Genomic DNA, 24,615 nt, shown 5'->3' on the forward strand with positions numbered 1-24,615 from the left:
TTGCGGCTATTCCTGTTACCATAGCATGCATATGGTGCTACACTTTAGTTCGGGGGGGGGGGGGAGTTGTTTGGACACACTCTATCTCTCCCTATTTCCGGTCCACCTGTCTGACACACACAGAGACAATGCAGAAATGAATAATTTTTTCAAACATTATCTTTACTAAGTGTCTGGCAGTAATTTTGAATACCAAGACATAGTTGCATAACAGGTCTGCCACGGAACTTGTGTAGAGTAAAATCAGCTTCAATATGAAGCTGTTTGATATCATCCCCTCAGCTTTTTACATGCTAAATATCTTCAGCAAGTGTGCATTTAAAACATAGGCATGGATGCAATAAAAATCTGTAAGTAATGCTGCATGTGAAACATAATTTTTTTAAAAAAAAAATCCCATCGATTACAACTGTATTTCTCTATTGGTTAATTTAAAAATGGGACAAAATCATGCAGAACATTAATTCTAAATACCTTAATGACAATACAAATATAATAATAATAAATGCAACAGTGTTTGCTGGGGGGGGGGGGAGAAATCAATTAACTCAATGCCACCTCAAATAATGTTAAGTACTCAGTATTATTTTGATTCAACAGGGGTAAAATCCTCACTTTTGGGGCGTCAGCTATGCCACATTAGGCTGGCGTTTTCTTGCTTATCCCAGCAGCATGTGCTACAGGTTCCAAATAAACCAAGGACCAGATTAGATAGGAACAGACAAATCGCATTTGTTGTTCACGTGCCTGTTCATGCATAAAGATGCAGGGAGAGGAGGGTAGGGTTTTTTTTTAAACAGCAAAAGTTGGGGGTAGCCTCTCTTCCCACCCAACCCCACCCTCCTGTGTCATCTCTCCGAGTTTTGTTGCTCTATGCACCATTCCCCCGGCTCAGCTCCAATACCAGAAGTGAGCTAGACTAGGGGGGAACAACGAAGCACAAATGAGAAGGCTGCCACATTTCAGCTCTCCTCAGTCACATGTGCTTTTTGTTATAAAAATTAGACACTCCACACCATTATACGTGAATGGGGTAGCCATGTAAACTAACAAAGCAACTGTCCCCAATCGCATCTAGCTTTTCCATAACCAGTCATCAATACAACTGCTCTTCTGCGGGTCCTATTTACTTTTCATGGGGCCTGCACAGGGAAAGGTCGTCTTGGTGGAATCTACCCCATATTCAGAAAGAAAAATGGCTGCTTAAAGTACCCTTGGAAGCATAGCAACAGCATCAGCAAACACTGGTGCTGCTTGCAAGGATTCAAAATAAGCTGTCTGATCCAAGAGAACACAAACATCCATGCCCCCCCCCAAATTTTAAAAAAAGAGAGCAAAATTATGATACATACACACAAACTGACATTTGTACAGGTTACTGACACATTCCTGTTTCAAAAAATGGCATCAGTAGTAATGAAATGTCACAGGAGTTGCTATGCTGTGTTCATCTTTGATAATGAATTTTGCATATTTGTAAAAAAATATAATGAAAATTTAAATTTAACCACCCGTTCAAAAATAAAAACACCCAAATTCATTGTTTGCTTTATGGGAATAGGTGCACAGGCAGGGTGTCCATCTGTAAGGGCTGGCCCAGTCATTACAGTAAACGGCTGATCTACATGCACAGTTGTTTACGTGTGTGAATCGGGGCCTTCCATTAAAATGCAGGGGGACCCATGGTGCAGGGTGCACATACAAAGACCCTGGAATGGGCAAACCCTTTTCTTGTACCAACCCTATTTTGCACTGCTGTTACATCATTAAGCCATGTGCAGGGCTTATTTTAAAACATTTAACGCCAGTCACCGGGGCCGAGGGGAGTGGGGAATACTACATATATTTAAGCATCAGGCAACAACAATGGCTATTTCCAGCCCAACTGCACTGGGCAAGCTGAAAGTTTAGAATATTGTTAATACACAAGAGAACTCATGCAGTTTGGTAAAGTTTTCTCGTAATTTTCACAGTTGCAGTTCTCTCTAGTCTCATTGCACTTTTAATAGGAAGGTGTTGGGGGGGAGAGAGTCTTGACTGAAGTTATTCTGAGTAAGAGCTTGAGCTGGCCGTCTTCTTCTTTTTCTTTTTGCCATGTTTCTTGTGCTTCTTCCGTTTCTTTGTTTTATCCTTTAAGAAAATGTAAACTAGCATGAACAATCACAGGATACTGCAGTCGATTCACTCAGATATAGGCCCCGACTAAGCATATGTGTTTTCAAAGGAAGGATTAACCAAAGCTATTCTGAAATTAAATTAAACCAAATAGAGAGTAACACCTACTAAGCAAAACCATGTTTGAGGCCCCAGTGTCAAACCTGGGCATATCAAATAAGTTGGAGAAAAATCTAGCTAAAAATCCAGGCGATGTTGTTTGGAAACCTTTTGCCAAGCAAGCACAGTTGGCAGCACTGTCTTTAATGGTCTGATTCAACGCAAATTCATTGTTTAGGTCCTTATTTCTGTGCCATATACAAAGTCAGGATAAGTAGGATATAAAGCAATGCAGCCAGTCAGGTGATTGCCACCCTCAGCTCATTTGGGAGAAAGGGGAGGGATGTAAATTTAATCAATAAATAAAATTCTGCTCTCATTTATGCCAAAATGCTGACGTCAGAGAAACTCCAGAAGGAGTTTGTGCCAACACATATTTATGCCGGTCTGAAATTTAAAATCAGTTTTTGTTGGAAGTTATTTGATAAGCAGGAAAATGCTTACATTTTTCTCTTTTTCTTCACTGGTTTTCTTCTTTTTTGCTGGTACCTACGTGGAGAGGAGCAGAGTAATATTTTCAAATATGCTGAAATACACATACAACAGCCAAATACCAATATTGTCTAGTACTGCTGTGGAGAAATAACATTTCCTGTTCTCTCAAATATGCAGAAATCTTCTTTTTTCCAACTATAAAGTCTGCTATCCTGTACACAGCTTCACAATTCTTACTTTTTTCCAGGTATGGTGTGTGTGTGGCAATTAACAAGCAACCACAGAGGCCCATGCTAGGAACATCCAGGTGGGAAGGATGTCCTGCTCATATGATTTATTCATTCACATTCACCTGGAATGGCACATATGGCAAAATGGCTCCCATATCTCTGAAGGGACAAGTTGAACAGGACATTTATTTGCTGAATTCATTTGTTTTTACATTAGCTTTTGGCTTCATAGGCATACCATCTCCTCTGTGTGTTCTGATTCTGATGAGGACTCTGTCGATAACATGCCATCCCCACGATCTGCTTTTTTCCTTTTCCTTTCAAGGCTTTTGGTATCCTATGAAAGATAAAAGCCACATTTTGTGTACTGAACAATCAGAAGAATATACAGTGGTACCTCGGGTTACAGACACCTTGAGTTACAAACACTTCGGGTTACAGACTCCACTAACCCGGAAGCAGTACCTCGGGTTAAGAACTTTACCTCAGGATGAGAACAGAAATTGCGCACCGGCAGCACGGTGGCAGCAGAAGTCCCCATTAGCTAAAGTGGTACCTCAGGTTAAGAACAGTTTCAGGTTAAGAACAGACCTCCAGAATGAATTAAGTTTGTAACCAGAGGTACCACTGTATTACGAACAACTGGCTTAAAATTTATGCACCAGTGCTTGCATTTGAACATTTATTCAAGGGCAACGAGACTTCAAGCTAAAAATTAAAAGTTAAAACCTGAGAGGACAAAATGCATTCATATATTCATAGCAGTGACCAGAGGAGGAATAACCACGTGGAGGAGCGCAGAGAGAAGAAGCGTCATGGTGCATCTGCAGCAGCACAACTGGACACCTTTCTCTGCCCCAGCTACAACAAAACATGTCTCTTCCATATCGGTCTACAGCCCCAGAAGAAGCTGCAACCTTCTAACAGCTTGGCTTCACCCCCAAAGGCGCATTCCTCTATTGTCTCCTGAGACAGACATGCTAGGCAGTATAAGAAACCTGAAAGTTGCTTTATACAAAAAAAAAGGTGCATAATAACTAGCCATTTTGATAAGTAATGGCAGAAATTCACTGACGAGAAGTGAGAATTGCACCACAATTTTCGCAAACAGCCCAGCCTATTAGAACGCTCATTGACATTCACGGTTCAGAAATGTTTGCCCTGTTTGTCAAAGTCTTATTTCCAACAGTGAAAGAAGAACTTATGAAAATCTGGATAATCAAATTCCAGCTGACAAGTGCTCTGAATAGAGACACTGAGCTTCTACATGAACCCTAAGTCTTGAGGTAGTTGTTGTTTTACAATTTATGAAAGTATTTTACCTTTTCTCTTTCAAAGTCTTCCTTTGCCCTTTTATTTTTTAAGCTGTCCTAAATAAAGAGATGAAAAGTAGTTATGGTATAAATGATAGTAGTTACAGTGTTAAAGATAGCCCTTGTGCTGTCAGTGATTATAAAATCAATGCTACCTGAAGTCTAAACATTTCCTATGATGAGAAATATGCCTGTTGCACAGTTAACAATTTATTGGTACTCTGGAAGATGGATGCTCATAACAAAGCTTCCAGTCATGCAGAAACAGCTGCTGTACAGTGGTGCCTCGCAAGACGAAAATACAGTGGTGCCTCGCAAGACGAAAAGAATCCGTTCCGCGAGTCTCTTCGTCTTGCGGTTTTTTTGTCTTGCGAAGCAAGCCCATTAGCGGCTTAGTGGCTTAGCGCTATTAGCGGCTTAGGGGCTGAGCGGATCAGCTGATAAGCGGCTTAGCGGATAGGCTGATAAGCGGCTTAGCGGCTCAGCTGTTAAGTGGCTTAGCGGATCAGCTGTTAAGTGGCTTAGCGGATCAGCTGATAAGCAGCTTAGCGGCTTAGAAAAAGGGGGGGAAAGGGAAAAAAACCCGCAGGAACTCGCAAGACATTTTCGTCTTGTGAAGCCCATAGGAAATTCGTTTTGCGAAGCACCTCCAAAACGGAAAACCCTTTCGTCTAGCAGTTTTTCCGTCTTGCGAGGCATTCGTCTTGCGGGGCACCACTGTAATCCGTTCCGCGAGTCTCTTCGTCTAGCGGTTTTTTCGTCTTGCGAAGCATCCCTATTAGCGGATTAGCGCTATTAGCGGCTATTAGTGGCTTAGAAAAAGGAAAAAAAGGGGGGAAACTCACAAGACTCGCAAGACGTTTTCGTCTTGTGAAGCAAGCCCATAGGGAAATTCGTCTTGCAAAGCGCCTCGAAAAACGCAAAACCCTTTCGTCTAGCGGGTTTTTCGTCTTGCGGGGCACCACTGTATTATTCTTACAATACAGGGTAAGGCTGTTCTTAGTTGGTCAGCAACTACATTTGCCAGTAGGTGAATCTAGACAAAAGGACAGAAGGGAACGGCACACGCCCTGTGACATGCTATCACACACCCACGACGCACCACCCACCCACTTCTAACTGATCTTGGAAATATCACTCTATGGAAAACAAAAACCAGGGATATTAAGAGACTGCATCTGATGAAGCGGAATCAAGTCCACAAATATTATTATTTTTGCCATCATGAACTATTTGTCTTTAAGGTGCCATGAGATTCTATGAAGTTTTAAGGTATCTTCAGTTGCAATGTGTATGGTGGGGTAGTAGGATCTCCCACCAATCCGGTTCTCTCGCCAGTGCCACCACATGGCACCATCTTCACTGCTACTCCACCCCAGCACCATCCAGGTTAACAGTAGCAATGCCACCAAGTGCTGGGTGGGCGGCTCTGTACCACTACTCACACCGCTACTGGGTATCTTAGGAAAATGTCAAGATGACTAATACACTAGGACACTTTACCTTGCCGTCCGAGTCAGAATCTGAACTAGAATTTTCAGATGATTTCCGTGAGGAGCGGTGCTTCTTCTTTCTTCTCTTTTTCCCTTGTTTCTTATCCTAGCCACAAATATTTTAAGAAAATGGTTTGATTTTGTTCATGGCAAATCGTTATCTAAGCATTGAGCTTGGATCATTTTGGCATCGACTGTACTGCTGCACAAGGATGGCTGAAGCTTACACAGGCAACACCAAACACTACAGTTCTTGCCTCGTTGACTCAAGTTTAAACATCCAGAAGGTCATTAGCAGAATTTTTCAGTGAAAAAGTAAAAGGGCAGATGCAGCCCATAAAAGTACACTGATAGCCGCATAAACACCTGTTTAAAAATCCATACATGTCTAAAGTCCCGTTGAGTTCAATGGGGATTTGTTCCCAGATAAGTGGATATAATATTGTATCTACAGTATCAGTACAAAAAGATACATATTCAGCTCAGACTAACTTGAACTATTAATGTACTAATTATTGCAGCTCAGCTAGTTTGGATCCTGTCTTTCTTACTTTGCAAAACCTTGAAGGGTTCTGCTGGAACCCTTACCAGATACTTTCCCCAGCACAGTGATTTGATGTTTTGCCTACTAATGCTAATCATTTTATTGTTGTTCTGGCTGCTGTTTTTTTATATTTTGTTGGATCACTTGTCTCTGGAAACCATGGAGTGGATTGGTCTCAGTTTCCATTCAGAGTGCTTAAGCTTTTAAAACTCCCTTGATGCCTTTTTGCATTTCTCTTTGTTGAACAACAACACTGAACGCATTGTTTTGGCCAAGGGCTCGCTTTGTACATCACAATTCTACTCTGTGACAAGCCAAACTGAGGCCAGAACTACACTTTGCGTGGCCATCTTGTGTACTGAAGAGCTCAACAACCAGTTCTTTTCTGCCAGGGAGCACAAGGAGGAGGTGATCTGCAATGAAGAAGCTGGAAGCAGAGGAGACGGTGCCTACCCCTCAACATCTTTCCACTAAAATTCCTCCAACCTACTTTTCACACTGCTGGGTAGCGATACCCACATTTCTATCTTATACAGGACTGGAACCTAGGTTAGGGGGAAAAGCAGGTTGCAGGAGACAAACAGCAGGTGGAGAAAGGTAAACACCCACTCCAGTAATTGCCTTCTCTACTGCAAATTACCCCACCTGATGCCACTTTGCAGAGAAGAAGCAGTCACTGGGGCTTTAATACATGAGATGGCTGCCTAATACACAGTTTTGGCCTGCACAGTGTTAACAAGGACACAGCCTTTTAAGCTTTTGCAGCACTCCATCTTGCCGTCTTCAGAAGAACAATGCATGCTAAACATTTAATCCTGCAACGATGCTCAGAGCTCATTACATTTAGGCACACCAATACTTTAAGGGCCCTCAACAACTTAATCAATGCACTGCCTCGAGAAAACATTTTCATCTCTTCCACACACAGAATGTTCATTTTTGCTGGCTGTTTATTTAACAGCCTGTTTCTGCTCTTCCATGTAAAAATAACATAAGTAGTTTTGAATTGGGGAAAAAAGCAAGAAGTCTCTTACACCCACATGCTAAACACAATAGTCATTCCCTTTGAAGGAGTGCCACAGGCTTTTTACTGACTTTATTGAGATGTAGCTCCCTCTCCTAACCTCTGATGGATGAGTTTTCAAAGCCTCTACCATGTTATCTAGTTGAGATGAGCTTGGAGAAGACTAAGGAAGGAAGGACTTGGGAGAGTCAATAGAAGACCCTCCCCAAAGATGAGAGCCTATACATGGATGAAATAGATGAGATCTACTTCTGAATAATGGCTGGGAGCCCACAATCTATGCATGGCGACAACTGAGCTCCTTCCTCCTAACAGCAGCCTAACCCGAAATTCAGAAGCCTGTTAAGTATCCTGACTAACTCCTTTCCTATGGGCATGGTTATTTGTAGGTTTTCATTAACAGATTGGACTACATTTTCCTTCCTCTATTCAAAAGTGCAAGGGCCTGCAATCTAGCATAGGCTTCCACTTGAGGGAGGGGAAGAGAAAGAGGCAAAATTATTGATTTTCTCCTTTCCACTGCAGCCCCCACTCCCATTCCTTCAATGTAGTTCCAGATGGTCTGGAGCAGGTTTCCAGGGGGCTGCAGGAGAAATGGTCAGAAATCCTTCCACCACCCAGTCACTTGTACCAGCAGGAGCATCCCATATGTAGTAGCCCATGTACAAGAACTCAATCCAAGCCAATGTACTTAGGATGAGGGTGTAGAAGGCTTGAAAAAAACTGTTCCTGACAAGGTTGCCTTCCTCCTGATCAAAACAACACACACTGGAGTTTCCCCGCCCCCTACATTTGAATGCAAACATATCAAAATAATCGAGATGAAAAGGGGGAACTGGCACAATTTCACAGAAAGGGACAGTTTCAGTTAACCGCATTCTTACCTCATCTTCAAAATCAGAAGAACTACTGGAAGAATCAGAGCTTGATGAGGAAGAGGAAGATGGAGACAACTTGACCAAAGACAACAAAACGTAAATTTGTGAGATGCAGAATTTGTTAGATAAATGCAAAAATGAACAGCCCAAGAAGATGGCCCCTACAATTACTCTCTTGACTGCTAAACACTGATATTAGGATACATTCTTTAAATAAAGATGCGTCATTTGGGTTTAAAGCCAAGATTAGGTATTAACAACAGATAAAACAGCTTTCAAAAACATTTTTTCTCCTTAAACCAGCTTTCCTGTACACTGGGACTCCAGATACTGCTGGACAAATGCCCATAATCCCCAGCCAGCGAAGCTAATTGTCAGGGGTGATGAGATAGGTATATGATCTAAAAACACCTGGGGACCCAAGGCTGGAGAAGAATGCCTTGCACCTGTTTACTTAACTCCCTTAAGTTAAAATGTAGATCAACTTGTACATTGGGGAAAACACCCTGAAATCTTTGCTCACCCTACTGGATTTCTTCTTCTCCTTTTTCTTCTTCTAAAAGGAAATAAATGAATCTAGAATTAGTATGTCCATGTGTGTGTGTCACCGATGAAGTTAGGGTTCTACATTCAGTGAGGTGTTCTTTAGTAGGAGTTGCACTGCCGTACTGCCAAACAGCAAAGGCTATGCAAAGATCCAGACCCCATTGCCCTTGAATGCTAAAGATGTTTTACCTCTTTCTTCCTTGAAGTGCTCTCACTTCCACTTAACAATTTCTCCCGGTGTTTTTCGAGTTCTTTTTTCCAGTTCTGAAAAAAAACGTTGGAAGTAATCAGTTGTAATTTCACGCAGAGCAGGCAGTCAGCTTCTCCCTTCAACAAATAAGCGTCTACTCAAAGCCATGGATACGCGAAGGCTATTGATGGAGAATTTCCAGTGAAAGCTGTGTGAAGACTGTTGCCGGAAGAACTGCACAGAATCCTCTGGGACATTTATTGTGGTTGAAGCTTCCATGGAGCAGGGTCTGCTAGATGAAGTGGTCTTGAGTCCATGAAAGCGTAGGCCACAATACATTTGTTAAGGTGCAAACCTAGACGCCTCTGTTCAGGAGTAAGTCTCATTTAGTTCACTGGGACTTACGGGTATAGGGTACCCACATGCCTGAGTGGAAGTCCTAATGAACTCAACAGGACTTATGTCTGAGTAGATGTGCACAGAATTGAACTCTTAGGCTTTGAGATGCCACAAGAATCTTTGTCATTTAAAATGGTATGGTATGTCAGGCCTTGAATTTTTTTTCTAAAAAAACCCACAAATATGATAAAAAAGAAGCATAACAAAATAGTAAAACCTTAAAAAAACCTAACTAACCATAAAGCGACAAAAATAACCAGCATTTTCTCTTAACAATATCAACAATACTAGCATTATGTAAGGGGGTTGGGGCAGAAATAGCAGTCTGGAACATATTCAGCCTTTTTCACTCCTGAACATTTTTCTTAAAAAATTGCTCTCACAAACTTTTAAAGCTATATGATTACAAACTTGGAGAAAGTTACATAGCGTTCCATCCATCCTAAGAAATGTTGAACATCTAAATCCCTTGGTGTCACTAATAAGTCTTCATTCTCCAAAAGGTCATTATTCTAGTGTAAAAAACAAGGCTTTGTCCTCACATACTGGGCTACAGCGGCTGTTCCTAGGAATGCGTACCTATAAGTGCTATGTCTGTTAACCTCCCTTTGCTCTTCCCTTTCTCCTCAGTTTTTAAGGCTTCTGGCAAGAATTTTATGCTTGCTGGTAGTGATCGCTCCTTCGTGGGCACTATGTTCCCGTAGCCCAATGGCTCCTAATAGCTTTGTCAGAGTTATCTGAATACATTTTAAAGGTATTTCAAGGTCTGACAGAGCTTTCCATTTTAGCTCTTGCTGAGCAGAACAATCTGCAGTTTTCACAGTGGAAGCTTGCAAAATGGAGGCCTTACAAATTAGATGTTATCATTTCCTGGGGAGGGGGAAACAGCATTTAGCAATAATATTGGATTGGCAAGGGACGAGATAAGCAACAGTTTCTATCACTCTACTACAGTTTTAAAGTAATACAGTAAAAGGGCAGGCAGATGGCTAGGGTGGGATAACAAGACAATTTCATTATGCTTCTGAGAGTAGAGCAGGAGAAAAAAAATCTAAGTAATCTATCTACATAAAGGTAAACCAATAACAAACCTCATTCATCCTTTCTTCAAATTCTGCTAAGGCTTTGGAACCCTTCTTCTTCTTTTCTAGTTGTTCTTTTACTTCTTCCCTTTAACGCAAACAAAACAATATAAAGCCCTGATTTATGAAAATCTTCAAGGCAGCCAGTTGTAAATTCACCATATCTGATACAACAGGCTTAGACCCTAGTTAAGTTAACTTAACTTAAGGAAGTTGATGACCCCTGAAAATCTTCTCCAGAAGGTAGTGTTGGTGGGGAGGAATTCCTGAAAAAATATGGGATTGGGCACTGTGAATGACAGGAGGGAGGTTACTATGGGAAAGTTACCTTTCATGAATTTCCTTATGTTAACTTACGTTATGATCCAAGCTACCTATCTATCTATCTATCTATCTATCTATCTATCTATCTAGTCTGGGCAACTGCCTTCAAGCCAAAACCTACTGAGGCTACTTAGATCATACAGCCCCAAACTCTGCCCTCCAGATGTTTTGGGACTACAATTCCCATCATCCCTGACCACTGGTTCTGTTAGCCAGGGATGATGGGAGTTGTCGTTCCAAGACATCTGGAGGGCAGAGTTTGGGGACGTATGACTTAGATGCAAGTAATTATTCCGTGGGATTCACTTGGCCTATTATTGGCTGCACTGGCATGTGATAATAAACTATACTTTGTCCCTGCTCCTCTTTTGGTACGACCACAATAAGGAGCTTGGGAGCATTTGCTTCTACCTTCAACTAACTGTAGTCTGTTGTTATGTCTGAACCAAAACAAACTGTGATTACTCTAAACTTTAGTCTGTCTGAAAAAGTAATTTTCGTAGTTAACATACTTGAATTGTTTGGATAAACCATAGTTAAAACCAACATAACACTTGGCTATGGTTAAGAGTTACATGCAAACCAGGTGATAGCCTTCGGAACTGAAGTCCCATTCTGCTTCATAACACAAGGGCTCGGGAAAAGGAGGGAAGTCATTATGGCCATACATACCATGTTGGTCTTGGTCTGTTCAAGTAGTCTTGTATGGTAGGTCCTGAAGATGGAGCAGGACCTCGTGATCTAGCCATTGCTATGGGATTCATATAAGCCTAAAAGATTACAAAGCGATAAATTCAAAGTCATTCCACTTTGCTGACATTAAAATAGCACCCCAACCTCCTATTTATAGAGAGAAATGAAAGCATTTTTAAATTAAACAACAATAACAACAGTCTTCTTCAGGTACCTAGCAGATTCTTAGAAGACAAGTGCACAGACTTCCTTATGGGTTGATTTTCTGTTTTATCTTTTGTAAACCACTTACAGGGTTGTTGTTGTTGTTGTTGTTGTTGTTGTTGTACAACCAAGTGGTGTTTAAGTTTTATGGAAATAAAATAAATAAATATTTAAAGGTGACAACCACACCATACATTTGAAGCATATTTAAAGCACATGACTTCCCCCCAAAGAATCATGGGAACTGCAGGTTACCCTCACAGAGCTATAATTTCCTTAACAAACTACAGTGCCCGCGATTCTTGGGGGGTGGGGGCAGACATGTGCTTTAAATTTACTTTAAATATATGCCGTGGCTGTGACAAAATTCTGAGGGGGGAACCATTGCGTTATTTTCCAAGACCAGTTGCTCTCTGACTATCAAAGAGTGTTGATTTTTAAATGGAACACATAACAAGCACTAAATAGTCATTCATTTTGCCTTTTCTCTCTCTAGTCTCATTTTCTGGCAGAACCTGTGTACACTCAGCCTCTGGAAATCATTCTGTTCAAGAAACACTGGCACACAACCAAGGCTGTAGAAATTAGTGATAATATTTATAGCCTGGGCAAATTTTGAGAGCACCATGCAACTCAGTAGCACTGAACATTTGGCCCACAGAAGTCCCTTATTTATCCTCACAACAAGCTGTAATATAGGTCTTTATTATTCTCATCATGGAAAGGTTCTAACTTGCTTTAGGCTACTGAAGGACGGAGTGGCTTGGTTCAGACATAAGCTAGTTTTATTCTCTGCCCCCTGCAATGCTCCATTCCCTTCTCCTCTCTCCTTCTCCTTTCACTCTTGCCCCATAAGTCAATACGTGAAGGGCTTTTAAAACCACAGTTTCACATTACATCCAAACCGGAAAACTGTGATTGAAGGAACCCTGTAAGTATTTAATTATGGTGCAAAAGAGAAGGAGAAGGGATGAGGAAGTGTTCTGACACAAAGCTAATTCTGAGTTTGGTTTACTACAAGAATGGGCAGGTACCAAGCTTGCAGGATCTACTGGATCATGCCTCAACAACAGAACATCTGCTTTGCACGCAAAAGGTCCCAAGTTTAATCCCTGGCATCTCCAGGCTGGGCAGAGAGAGACTCCTGCCTGAAACCTGGAGAGTCACTGCCGATCAGTGTAGACAAAACTGAGCTACATGGACCAAAGGTCTGAATTGGAATAACACAGTTTCCTAGGATTTCTACTTCATTTTTTGCTAGTGCCACCAACTGGATCATGGTACAAAAGACCTTACACTAAGAATTAAAGAATTCTGAGCCAGCCCAAGAATTGATTTTGAGTACCAGAACAAAAATAACCCTGAAACTTTCTTTATTTCAGCAATATAATTTTGAGTTAGCAGCAGGTATTTCCTCTTCACCATTTTCTGGTTTAGGTTTGACAGCCCCAATGACCATAATGACTACATGGACAAGCCCTTCTAGTGGTTCTCAACCTGTGGGTCCCCAGATGGTGTTGGACTACAACTCCCATCATCCCTCAGCTTTAGCCTTGCTAGCTAGGGGTGATGGGACTTGTAGTCTCAAAACATCTGGGGACGCACAGGTTGAGAAAGGCTGCCAGAGTTTTTGCATTTGGACAGTGCCTAACTTGTACAAAATTAGAAATCAATTGAGATTGCCATGTTCTTACTATGCCCCAAATCTCATATATAGCATTAACACAACACCTTAAGAGATAATAAAAAATAATAATAATAATAATAATAATAATATTATCATGAGCAAAAATAATAAAAAATGCACAGTAAAGAGGATGTCTGGAGGGAGCCTTAGTTACTTGTATCGAACAACTTCTAAAGGTCTGTACAAGTAAGGCCAGATATTCTCTTTACTGTGCATTTATTATTATTTGTGCTCATGATGATACCCTACTTTCAACATTCTTTGCATATGCAATAGCTTTGGGGTAGACATAATGCTTCATTTCCAAATAACGCACTTCCCTTGCTTCCTGTTGAAATCCTGTAATTTTTTTATACCACAAATGTTCCAGTGTGTTTGTTGCCTGCTTTTGTTGCACTATAGTGCAAGAGTGCCTCTCCAGATGGTAATAAAGCAGTAACAGTGGGGAAGCATTTCCAAACAGCTAATGAAGTGGAATGATGTGCTGACGGTCTTGTATAAATCCCCCACAAATACACCTTATTGTGCCAATGACAGGTTTCAGAATACTGTACACCTGCAAAAAAACCGAAAACCTGGAGGGGGCCTTTCAGCATCAAATCTCAGAAAGAAACCTGAGCTTGCTTACAGCTATCTGCCTTTACCCAACAAAGGAATTCTATTTAGCAGAGATCACTAAAACCTCCTTCCTCCCCAGGCACTCCCCAGGCACTCCCCAGGCACTCCCCAGGAACATTTCCATGCTAATGCACAAAGTGTGACCATTCACATTTCCAATCTGTGCTAATAGGAATGAATGGCCTTGGTTCAACTTGAATACAATTATTATTATTATTTTGCTTAGGACAGCTGCAGATATCATTTAGTCACTCCTGCTTTGCCTTTAGGTTTACTTGGCCAGCCTCAAAACATCAAAACCCTATACTGTACCCATATGGTGAAAAAGCACCCATATGGTGAAAAAGCACGTATTCAAACAGGATCACAAAACTGGAAGTGAAAACACCAGGGGGACTAAGAAACAAGGTCGCAATCCTTAAAGCAAAGTCGCAAAATGCCCCGTACGGTTAAGTTCCTGCCACATTGCAATTAGATCTGCCCGCCCAACAGATCCCCTGGCTGCCACCTGCTACTTGCAGGAGGAAATCATGTTTTTTTAACCTACGTACTTCAGAGACACTCCAAGTCCAATGGGGCGCAGAAAGGTCCCACGATCCCCATTAGGGTATAAATATATATATATTAATGACCGCCTTCCCATCCCGGATTCCCCAACCGGGGGGTGGAGAAAGAAAGACCTGCCGTGTGCATGTCTGGCACAGTCCATCTCAACATCAGGTCCCCCCTCCCCAAATAAACTTCTCAGGTTATCGGCAAACCATAACAGCCCCCCTCCCCTCCGCCCTGCACCCCAAGTCTTTCACTCCGGGTCCAGCATCCCCACCCAGTTCAGGAGGAGCCGCCGTGGGGCCTCCTTCCAGAGCCTCGCCACCCCCCCCACAGAGGCCTCCCCTCCAGCGCGGCGCGACTTACTCACCACCCGGTTATCCCTTTTGCCCATGGCGTGCAAAAAACCTGCGGCGCCCGGCGCTCGGTCAGAACCGCACCGGCCTAGCCGAGCTCCCTTTCTCCGCTACCCGTCAAGTTGTTGATTTTTTCCCCCCCTTAACCATCGAAACGCTACCGAGCATGCTCAGTGGCACCCGAGCATGCTCAGTGGCAGGCCTCGAAGCACCCATGCCCTTCCTTCCTTGCCCACACTCGGGAGTCGGGTTGCAAAAGCGCGCTGCTTGGGAATGGGTGGACGATTTCGGCGCGTCTGAACGAGGGACTTGGGAGGCTCGCAGGTCGCGCTGCAGCAGGAATTGCTCGCCCGCTTGCACTTGTGAGCAAAGACTGGTTCTGCAAGCAAAAACAGCAGTCTGGTTTGGAAAGGGGTGTCTGTAAAGGTGCATAAAAAGAGCCTCAGATTGAGGGAGGGTCAGGCCGCGTCACATTTGTGCGGTGCATTTACCTTTCGTCAGAAAGAACTAATTGCAAGAGAGGGGATGGCGGGCGGGCGTGGGAGAAAGGGAGCATGAAGGAAAAAATATATGGAATAATGCAACTGCTTAAGGGAGAGGAGGAAACACACTCCTCCCTCCTATCCGCTTCAGGTGTTCCTCGCCCCCACCCACTTAAGGGATTTCCACATTGCAGCCCCCTCGCTTGCGCTTCATGCACCCGATTGTGTCCATACCCCAATATGGGGAACAAATCTGGGTGCTGCCGTCAGGATACATCTCCAGGTCTTGGAAAAACACACTCCCTGTTGCAGCGTCTGGGGGGGGAAGAGTTTCAGAGGGCCTGCAGCGACTGTAGAGCAAGCCAGCGGGGTCTTCTCTTAAGAGGGTCCCAGGCAACATAGGCTAGCCTTCTCCCAACCTGCTGCTCTCCCCATGTTTTAGGCTAGAGCAGGGGTCCCCAAACTTTTTCAGCAGGGGGCCGTTCCACTGTCCCTCAGACCTTGTGGACTATATTTTGGAAAAAATATATATGAATGAATTCCTATGCCTCACAAATAACCCAGAGATGCATTTTAAATAAAAGCACGCATTCTACTCATGTAAAAACACGCTGATTCCCGGACTGTCCGCGGGCTGGATTTAGAAGGCAATTGGGCCAGATCCGGCCCCTGGGCCTTAGTTTGTCTACCTGTGGGCTAAGCTCTTGTCAGTCGCAGCCCGCAGGCCCCTCTGGAGGCTGCAAGCCTAGCAATACTGTATGCATGGAGTAAAAAGTACAGCCAGAGGAATGATTTGGAAGCTGCAAACTGCAAATTGGCATGGGATAGGGATGTCTGCAGAGACGAGTAAAATAAGTAGGGCCTATCAAAGGCAGCCTTTGCTGCCTGAGCCAAATGAAAAGATGATGCCTCTCTGCCCCCCCCCCCTTTACATATGGGAAAAAACAAAACTGATCAGATTGACAGTTTGAATCTTACTTCAAAACTGACAACAGAAGTGCTTTTCCACTGCCTCTGAGGACAACAGGCCAGCTTAGGGCACCTACAGTAGGCCACAATCCCTCTAACAACTTGGGCACATCCACACCATAACTTTAAATCTCTGTGATACCACTTTAAATCGTCAGGGCTTTCCCCAAAGCATTCTGTAGGTTCTTAAGGGTGCTGAGAGTTGTTGGGAGTCCCCAGTTTCCCCACAGAACTACAGTTCTCTGAGTTCCCTGTGAATTGGATCACTGTGAGGGGAATAGGGGTCTCCTAACAACTCTCAGCACCCTTAAAAAACTACAGCTCCCAGAAATGTTTGAGAGGAATCCATGGCTATCCATCTATCCAAGTGGTGTCAGATAGATTTAAATGTATGGGGTGTGTGTGTGTGTGTGTGTGTGCCTGCTCACCACCATTTTATATTGGCCGTCCAAATCAGTATGAATGTTCATTGCAATATAACCAGTGCTTTCCTTTTAGGGGAAAAAGTGTCGGTATTGTGTACCTTTGAGTACCCCCAGAAAAAAGCACTGCATTCATCCCATAAACAAATCAGAATGAATGCTCAGTAAACACTGGGTGTAGTATAAACACGTATGAAAGCTTTGCACACTCAAATTGGGATGAATGCTGAACAAACAGGTGGTCTGGAGGAGTCCATAGTGTATTATGTATACCCCACTGCAACTGTTTGTAACTGGATATTGGAAAACCAGAACATATAAAAGGAGTATGAGATATATCATGATGATGTTTTTCAGTGTATGTGCAATGATCCAAAGAAGATCAGAACAAGCTCAATGAGAAGCACAAACCATTTTAACCAGCAGTGAGTAAGCACGTGGAATTCACACATTTTTGAAAAGAAAACTGTAGTCCAGGTAGGCTTGAGAGTGTCCAGGGAAATAGATTTTAAAACCAGATGTGGCTGAAGTACTAAGTATGAACAGTGAGCTCATATTATGTTGCTAGGTCAGGAGTGGGGCATGTCAAGCACGAGGGAAGCCTTTCTAACTGGCTCTCTCCTCTCTTCAGGTCATTTCCCTCACAGGCCTTCCTTGAATGTTTTTGTCAGCCTGGAATGTGTCCTTAAAATGTGATAATACATATTGCTTTCTCTAATGGAAGGTGAAGGGGTGTGTGTGTTCAAACCTCTGGCCTTTACAGGGGTGGAACGTAGTCTACTGTACAAAGGAAAGAGTCATATCCACTGCTGTACCCATTTTTGTCTCTGGTCTCTCCTTCCACTGGCATGCGGCCTCCAGAAAGTTGCTTATGAGGGATGCAGGCCTCAGGCTGAAAAAGGCTCCCTCCTGCTGCAAGTCACGCAGCTTTCAGTTAGTTAAACATTTAACTGTGTGGGATGAAATCGTACATGGGAGTCTTACATACAGTGCCTTGGCTAGGATAGTCTAGTTATTCATGTCAATTGCTATAGTTCCACTGACTCATATCTAATGGTTTTCATTAGCTGCAGCAGCACAGAGACGTGAGCTGTTGCACATGAAATAAGCTTGGCACATGAAAACAACTGTCAGGCTCTGCCTGCTTGCAATTGAAAAGCATTAGCTGGAAATTATTTCTCCACACGTTGCACCAAGAATCTCAAATTTAACCTTTCCATCTATAAGATTTTTCTCAGGAGGCTGTGAATAACTCTCACAAAGAGACACATGCCGGCTCTGTGACCTCCCCATTGTATCCCATGCACTGCTGAGGCTCATAGGGTCACTCACTTCATTTGTTTACACAAGATGAGCACCAGGCTCACAATTTTTAAACTGGTGCTCACCCTTGTTCAGATCATATTCTAAAATTATCTAGGTGAGGGCCAGGGAACCTGTGGTTCTCCAGATGTTTTCAAGTGGAGGTAGGATGGCCATCTGTCATGGATGCTTCAGTTGAGATTCCTGCATTGCAGGGGAAGGACTAGATTATCTTCTGGGGTCACTGCCAACTCTACAATTCTATTTTGCTGGACTATGGCTCCCATCATCCCTGACCATCAGGCTGATGGGAGTTGGAGTCCGGCAAGTTCACCATACTTGCATCTAGATTCTGGTGTCTCCCCCTCCCCCCAGCTGTCAGGAAATTTCTCTGATTTATTTTAAGAGATACCATGTTGAAGACCACATTTATATTACATTGCTTTTAGTTTAGACAGATTGCACTAAAGTTGATAGGGAGCATCTACTAGTGAAAAATAACAATAATAATAAATCACAGGAACCAGGTGATGTTAATCTGTTGTTTTTTTTTAAACACCATAACATTGTACACCAAGGCTTTTATAAATTCACAGGTATTTCAGATTTTAAAACAGCATCCCTTACAAAAAGATGTCTCTCAGAATATGATGAGTCCCTGCTGCAATGCAGAGTTACAGGAAATTATTCAGGGCATCAAGTTCAAAGTACACTTAATATTTGTTTGAGAATGACCCAAAAACTCCAATTTTGACACTTGCTAGTTTAACCCCCCCCCCCCAAATTTACAATGATTAGTATCTTGGTAAAGAATATCACAAAAATAAAGATAAAACCATTTAACAGCAAATGTCACCATAATATGTTCCCCCAACCATTCGCCTATACAAGGATACACATAATGAATCAATATTTTGGTAGGCATGAACTCTTGCAACTAAGCCTAAACCATGAAAACGGTACTTTTGAAATACAGACTTTCATATCCAGATGCCAATATTTACTTCTAGCTCTGTGGCTTTCATTTATGGTTCAACAATTAGGTTGCCAGCATTTTAATCAGCGGCTTGATCTACAAGCATTAGCCAGTGATAATGTTCATCTCAGTGCTGAGAAAGGGGTCATTTGCTGATTTCAGCAAATCATGCCACTAATAAAGAAATGGGAGCAGGCTAGTCAAAGCTTTTGTGGTAAGCTGGCAATCCTATCAATAAACACAGAATACTTTGTAAGTCATAGTTAAGAGAACATAACAAGAGCCTGGTGGATCAGGCCAGTGGCCCATTTAGTCCAGCATCCTTTTCCCACAGGTGCCTGTGGGAAGACTGTAAGCAGGATCCAAGCACAACGGCCCTCTCTCCTTCTGTTACAAAAACCTTTATGTACAATGATACCTAAGGCTTACTCTAATGACAAGAAATCAGTGAAACGGCTTTAGGTATCCGTCACTGACTAGTTTCTAGTGACAATGTCAAACCAAAACACAGAAAATAAATCAAGCTCTTTTCTTCTAATTTTAATTTCCAGCACTATCCTTTTCCAATCTACTGTTCTACATGTACATTTCGCTTTACCAAAACTTTCAAGTTTACATACATTTAAAAAAACCCAAAACAAACAAATGAGACCTAAAAAATACTACGTCCAATAAGCTTTCTCTCTTCAGTTGCAAAATGCAAATATTATACTATGCGGCTCACTCAGATTATGTACTTTATATCCTGTCTAACATTTAGTCCCTACAATCAGATTAGCAGCTTGCATATCTAAAACATTTTAAGGCAACCTATATTGTAAAAGCACAGACCTTCTACACTTGCAGCTACTGACACGTTCCCTAAAAAGGCTAGTAATATACTACACTTGTTTTTAACTCTGAGAAGCCAATAGTAGTATCCATTTTAGTAAAGAAAAGCACACATCAATTAAAATAGCAATCATTTACATTGCAGATAAAATAACTTGGATATAAATGTCCATCTTTTCAACAAATGTTGACCCCAACAATTGGGTCCAAGTGCTGTTACTAACCATGTGTCCTCACTGCATCAGTCAGTTACGAACCAGGAACCTGAGACTGCAAACACTCCCTTGCAATTGTAAACACACTTATTCCCAAGTAAATCTCATTGGTTTCAATGGAAGATGTTGAAGAGCAACTATGCTTAGGGTCGAGACCTTGAAACTGTCGTCTTGAAATGACTTGCACTGCAATGATTCTGTAGAAAAGTCAGTTGGCTTCAAGAAATGTAAATGAAACTACTCGGGGATAAATGGGTTGAGGATTGAGATTTTATTCTATTTCTGTAACAGCCCAAGCCAGCTGAGCTAGAGGAATTGACTTTAGTCGGATGATTTGTAGCCCTGTCACCAATATTTGCACTGGCATATCTGTCTGCCAAAAATGGATACAGCTGCATTTTGTGTCATGGTACTTGGGATGCTCAATCAAAAACATTTATTTGGGACAGTAAGTTTTAGGATCACTCCATTAGTCTAACTGAAGCATGGGAACTCTACATGCACACATAATCTTATCATTTCGCCTTAATAGGATAGCCCAGTGCTGCTCCCATCTATTCAAGTGAATGGGGAGATCCATTTACATGGGAGCTCTGCTTACACATCCGAGCACCCAGAGTTTAGAACCAGGGGACACAGTCCATGTGCAGAACCTTCCCGTTCTCTTCCATGAAGGGATCCATGCATGGACAGGAGATTCTTGTCGTGTACAGAGTGATCTCCTTGTCCTTAGATGTGAAACCCCATGACCATGACGTTCTAGACTTCCATTAGAACCATTGGATTAAGGCTATTGCATAGAAGTTAAATCCCACTGATTACGATGGAGCTGTACTTGGGACCACAGCTGAAACCAACTGAAGCATTTAGCTTAATTGCAGGTGACAAATTATACTGCTCTTGTATATTTGCATGTTCAGGCCCTAGGACTGAAGGAATATTAACTTGTGAGGAAATAAAAATACATGACTAAATAATAATAATAATAATAATAATAATAATAATAATAACTACTCAATGGCACATGTACAAATGAAAACGTGTTTTGATTCTAAGAGAATGCACCATATTCCCCACATTCTGGATTTCAAGTTATAAAACAGGTCTTTGAAGCGATGATTTTTACATATATATATATATAATATTATATGAATGCTCAGGTTCACAGGGCAAATTCTGCCCCAGGCACCAACCTGTGTTTACACAGTGAACCCAGACACACAGCCTTTCACACAACTCTCTTTAGCAGGAGGGGGGATATTATAACAGGGTCTAAACAGCAGGCGGCTGAGGTGGAATGCAGGTGTTCCCCACCATATACGCTATTCTGTCATCAATATGTGGCAAAAGCAAAGGTGGAATGGCTGAAGGGGAAGGCATTTTAGGTAGACCACTACAATATGGCATTGAGGGACACAGCATGAGATGCAGAGTCAAGGAGAACAGATTATTACCGATGGCTCTTCAGGAAGGCCACGCCAAATATGTGGAGAAAATGGGGACCTCAGTTGGTATTTGATCTTGCTAAGGTGAACACATCATTCAAAAAGAAAAAGCAGCACTGGATCAGAAGAATAAAAAGTGGAAAAACTGTGACCTTCCACATGTTGCTGGACAAATGCGAGTTGGAGCCTGACAACATCTGGAGAGCAACCCCTGTCCTAGTAGATCTAAAGAGCATGGGATAAATCATTATTATTTAAAAATGCAAGCCCCCCGCCATATAAATTCAGCCCTCCTGAATGGTACTATGTGATTACCAGTCAGTGGCAAGAGGATTTGTAAGGCGGCTACTTTGCAGGGTGGCGAGTCAGGCCCTGGCCTCTCTGCTGCTGACTCCACCATCAAAGTGGCCCTCCAAGGCTTAGGCAGGGCTTCAAGTGCTTTCCTTTTTAGCTAGGAGAACAATTTATTAGGAACTTACAAAGGTGCCTTATTCTGCTTCAGACCATTAGCCCATCTAGCCCAGGATGGTCTACTCTGGCAGGCAGCTGCTCTGCAGGTTCTTAGGCAGACTCTTCCTTGTTCAACCACCTACGGTTCTTTCAAATGAAGATATCCGAGACTGAATTTCGGACCTTCTGCATGCAACGTGTTGCCTCTACTGCTGCACCAATACTCATTTTGCTGTATATCAGAACCTACCAGGGTATACTGTTAGCATCTGGGCTCTGAACAAGGTGTGGAGGGGTGGGAGCCTGTGGCCCTCCAGATATTGTTGCACTTGAACTCCAATCAGTCCCAGCCAGCATGGCCAATAGTTAGGAAAGCAACATCTGGAGGGTGACAGGTTCCTTTCCCTCGCTCCAGGGAAAACAGGATTTCCTCCTGCAAATGCAAAAACCAGGTTAATGAGAGAACTGAACACCTTATGTGTTTCAGGTTTGACCTGAAATGGCTTTGGACAAGCTCATTCTAAAGTGCCTTATGAAAACGCTCGAAATGCTGAACAGCACCAGTCAAGACTATTCATTGGTACCTTCCATTAACTTATACATTGTGCTAGGCACAGTGCAAGTAGGTTTAAAAACATAACCTACAGGTGAGCCTAATCATGCTTACTCCCAAGTGAGGGAGGGTTAGAACTGCAGCCTTAATCTAGGATGCCATTATGCTTTTACAGCGAGGAAAAATGAACCCCTCTGTATGAAAGTTCCAACACACAAATTGTATTAATGTGGAAGTGTCCCTGGGTTTTGATTCCATGTTGTGAAATACATTTAAAGTTATTATGTCACACCGTGCAAGAAAGGTAAATTGCTATGGAATCACTTTTGCTACTAGATCCAGAGCTTATATAAAAAAATAGTTTGAACAAGTCATGCCCATGGATTCAGTCTCTTTTTACCATACGGTTTTTGCATTTATTGCCTTAGAAATACAGCTGCTCTGCAGGTTCTTAGGCAGACTCTTTCCTTGTTCAACCACCTACAATTCTTTCAAATGAAGATACCCAAGACTGAATTTGGGACCTTCTGCATGCAGTACAGAAATACAGTCTTTTTCCCATTAGCACCACAATTTCCCATAGCCTTAGCATCCGTTAATCATTAGCTTTCAAAACTTACTAAAATCCTGCTCTATCCTAATGAAGGTTTACCCAAGGTTTTTGCTTACTTGGCTACTTTTAAGTTTTTATAAATGAGTTCCTCCAAAGTTATATGGAGTTCTTGTACGCTTGCTTGGACATGCATGGCTCCCCTCACTCCTACTTTACCTCTTCTGCTAATTGTCAAGAATTAACTGAACTAATTTCCCAAAGTGTGCATTGGTTCCCCTTGTGGCGACCCATTGTAAGTGACAGAAATCATGTTTGGGGACACAGCACCCCTCTGCGTGCAAGAGATGCCGTATGTATAGCGCTAACTGCTGGATAAATCCCCTCGAGGAAAAGCAACCCAAATACATTGGGAACAAGTGATTAAGTAATAAATGCAGCTTGTCTGCACAATACCTTGTATGTTTCTCATTATTGTACTTGGGGAAGGGCTATAGCTCAGTGGTGGAGAGTCTGCTTTGCTCCAATCTCCAGCGTCTCCCAAGGATGGCTGGAACAGACCGTTGTCTGAAATGCATAAAGGCACTGCTGAGTCAGTGTGGGCAATACAGAGCTGGATGCACCAATGGTCTGACTCAGAATAAGGCAGCTGTCCATGCTGGTGACCCTCCTTTCCTTGCTTGTGTGGTGAGCCAATTTTTCCTCTTCCAAGGTTCCAGCATGGGTCCTTGCAGGCAGTCCATCAGTTCCTCCTGACCCTCATTGATTTCAGTTGCTTCCTGGTCATGGCTCTCTTTGATTTGACAACAACCAAATTCTGGCTCTGCTATGTGGCTTTGTAGCTCTCCTCCTAAGGCAATTTTTGTCACTATTCTTGGGTCTCTCTGCCTGCCAGTCTTCTAGCTTCCTCATCTGCCTGCCTTTCTTTTTACTTGTTGCTCCTACCCAATCTTGCCCAGTCTTCTTCAGGTGAACTGTTCCCCAAGCTATGCTCAGCTATATCTCTGCTGTGCTACATTTCTATGGCTCTTGCTTTCTACATTCTGCCTAGGCCCTCCTATGGGATTTGCCCCAGTGCACCATCACAACTCTAGCCTCAGTCATGATGGGACTTCTACTTTCATTTGCCCACATGCTTGGCTACCCATAGCTCAGTACTAACAGGACATGCACAATACTGTTTTTGCATAAACAGGTTATATAATTTCCCTGCACGACCTCCATGCACTTTTCTACATTATGTTGTTCACAATATAAATACTAAGAGGCGTGGCTTCATGCTAGTGTGAGGAACGTTTTTTTAAAGCACAGTACTTGGAGGGGTTTCAGTGGGTTGTAGTTGTGCTTAGGATTAAAGTGCTTGACCAAATTCAGTAGCAGGAATAGCAAGTGACCACTACAGAGCAAAATCTCAAAAACGTGTGAGGATTTACCTCTCCTGAAGTCATCACAAAGCCAGCAGTTCTCATTGACTCATAAAAGAGGACCTTTGCAATTGTCTGAACACCATCGGTTCAGAGCAAATGAATAAAAATGACAAAAAGGTACATTGCTGGGAATTCGCAACTTAAGCATTCATGG

General features: G+C 42.5%; 1 protein-coding gene across 1 annotated transcript; it reads right to left on the reverse strand.

Moving 5' to 3' along the window:
• Positions 1-141: 141 nt before the first annotated feature.
• FAM133B (family with sequence similarity 133 member B) lies at positions 142-15,013 on the reverse strand. The gene is made up of 11 exons (XM_079948474.1): positions 14,854-15,013; positions 11,405-11,502; positions 10,418-10,496; positions 8,927-9,001; positions 8,715-8,747; positions 8,198-8,266; positions 5,756-5,851; positions 4,262-4,309; positions 3,181-3,276; positions 2,719-2,763; positions 142-2,130 (listed from the first exon to the last, which is right to left on the reverse strand). The coding sequence occupies exons 1-11, from the start codon at positions 14,875-14,877 to the stop codon at positions 2,044-2,046; spliced, it is 750 nt and encodes a 249-aa protein (XP_079804600.1). The 5' UTR covers positions 14,878-15,013; the 3' UTR covers positions 142-2,043.
• Between the last annotated feature and the right edge of the window lie 9,602 nt (positions 15,014-24,615).

Source organism: Podarcis cretensis (assembly GCF_951804945.1).
Source record: "Podarcis cretensis genome assembly, chromosome: 12".
Classification (NCBI taxonomy): domain Eukaryota; kingdom Metazoa; phylum Chordata; class Lepidosauria; order Squamata; family Lacertidae; genus Podarcis; species Podarcis cretensis.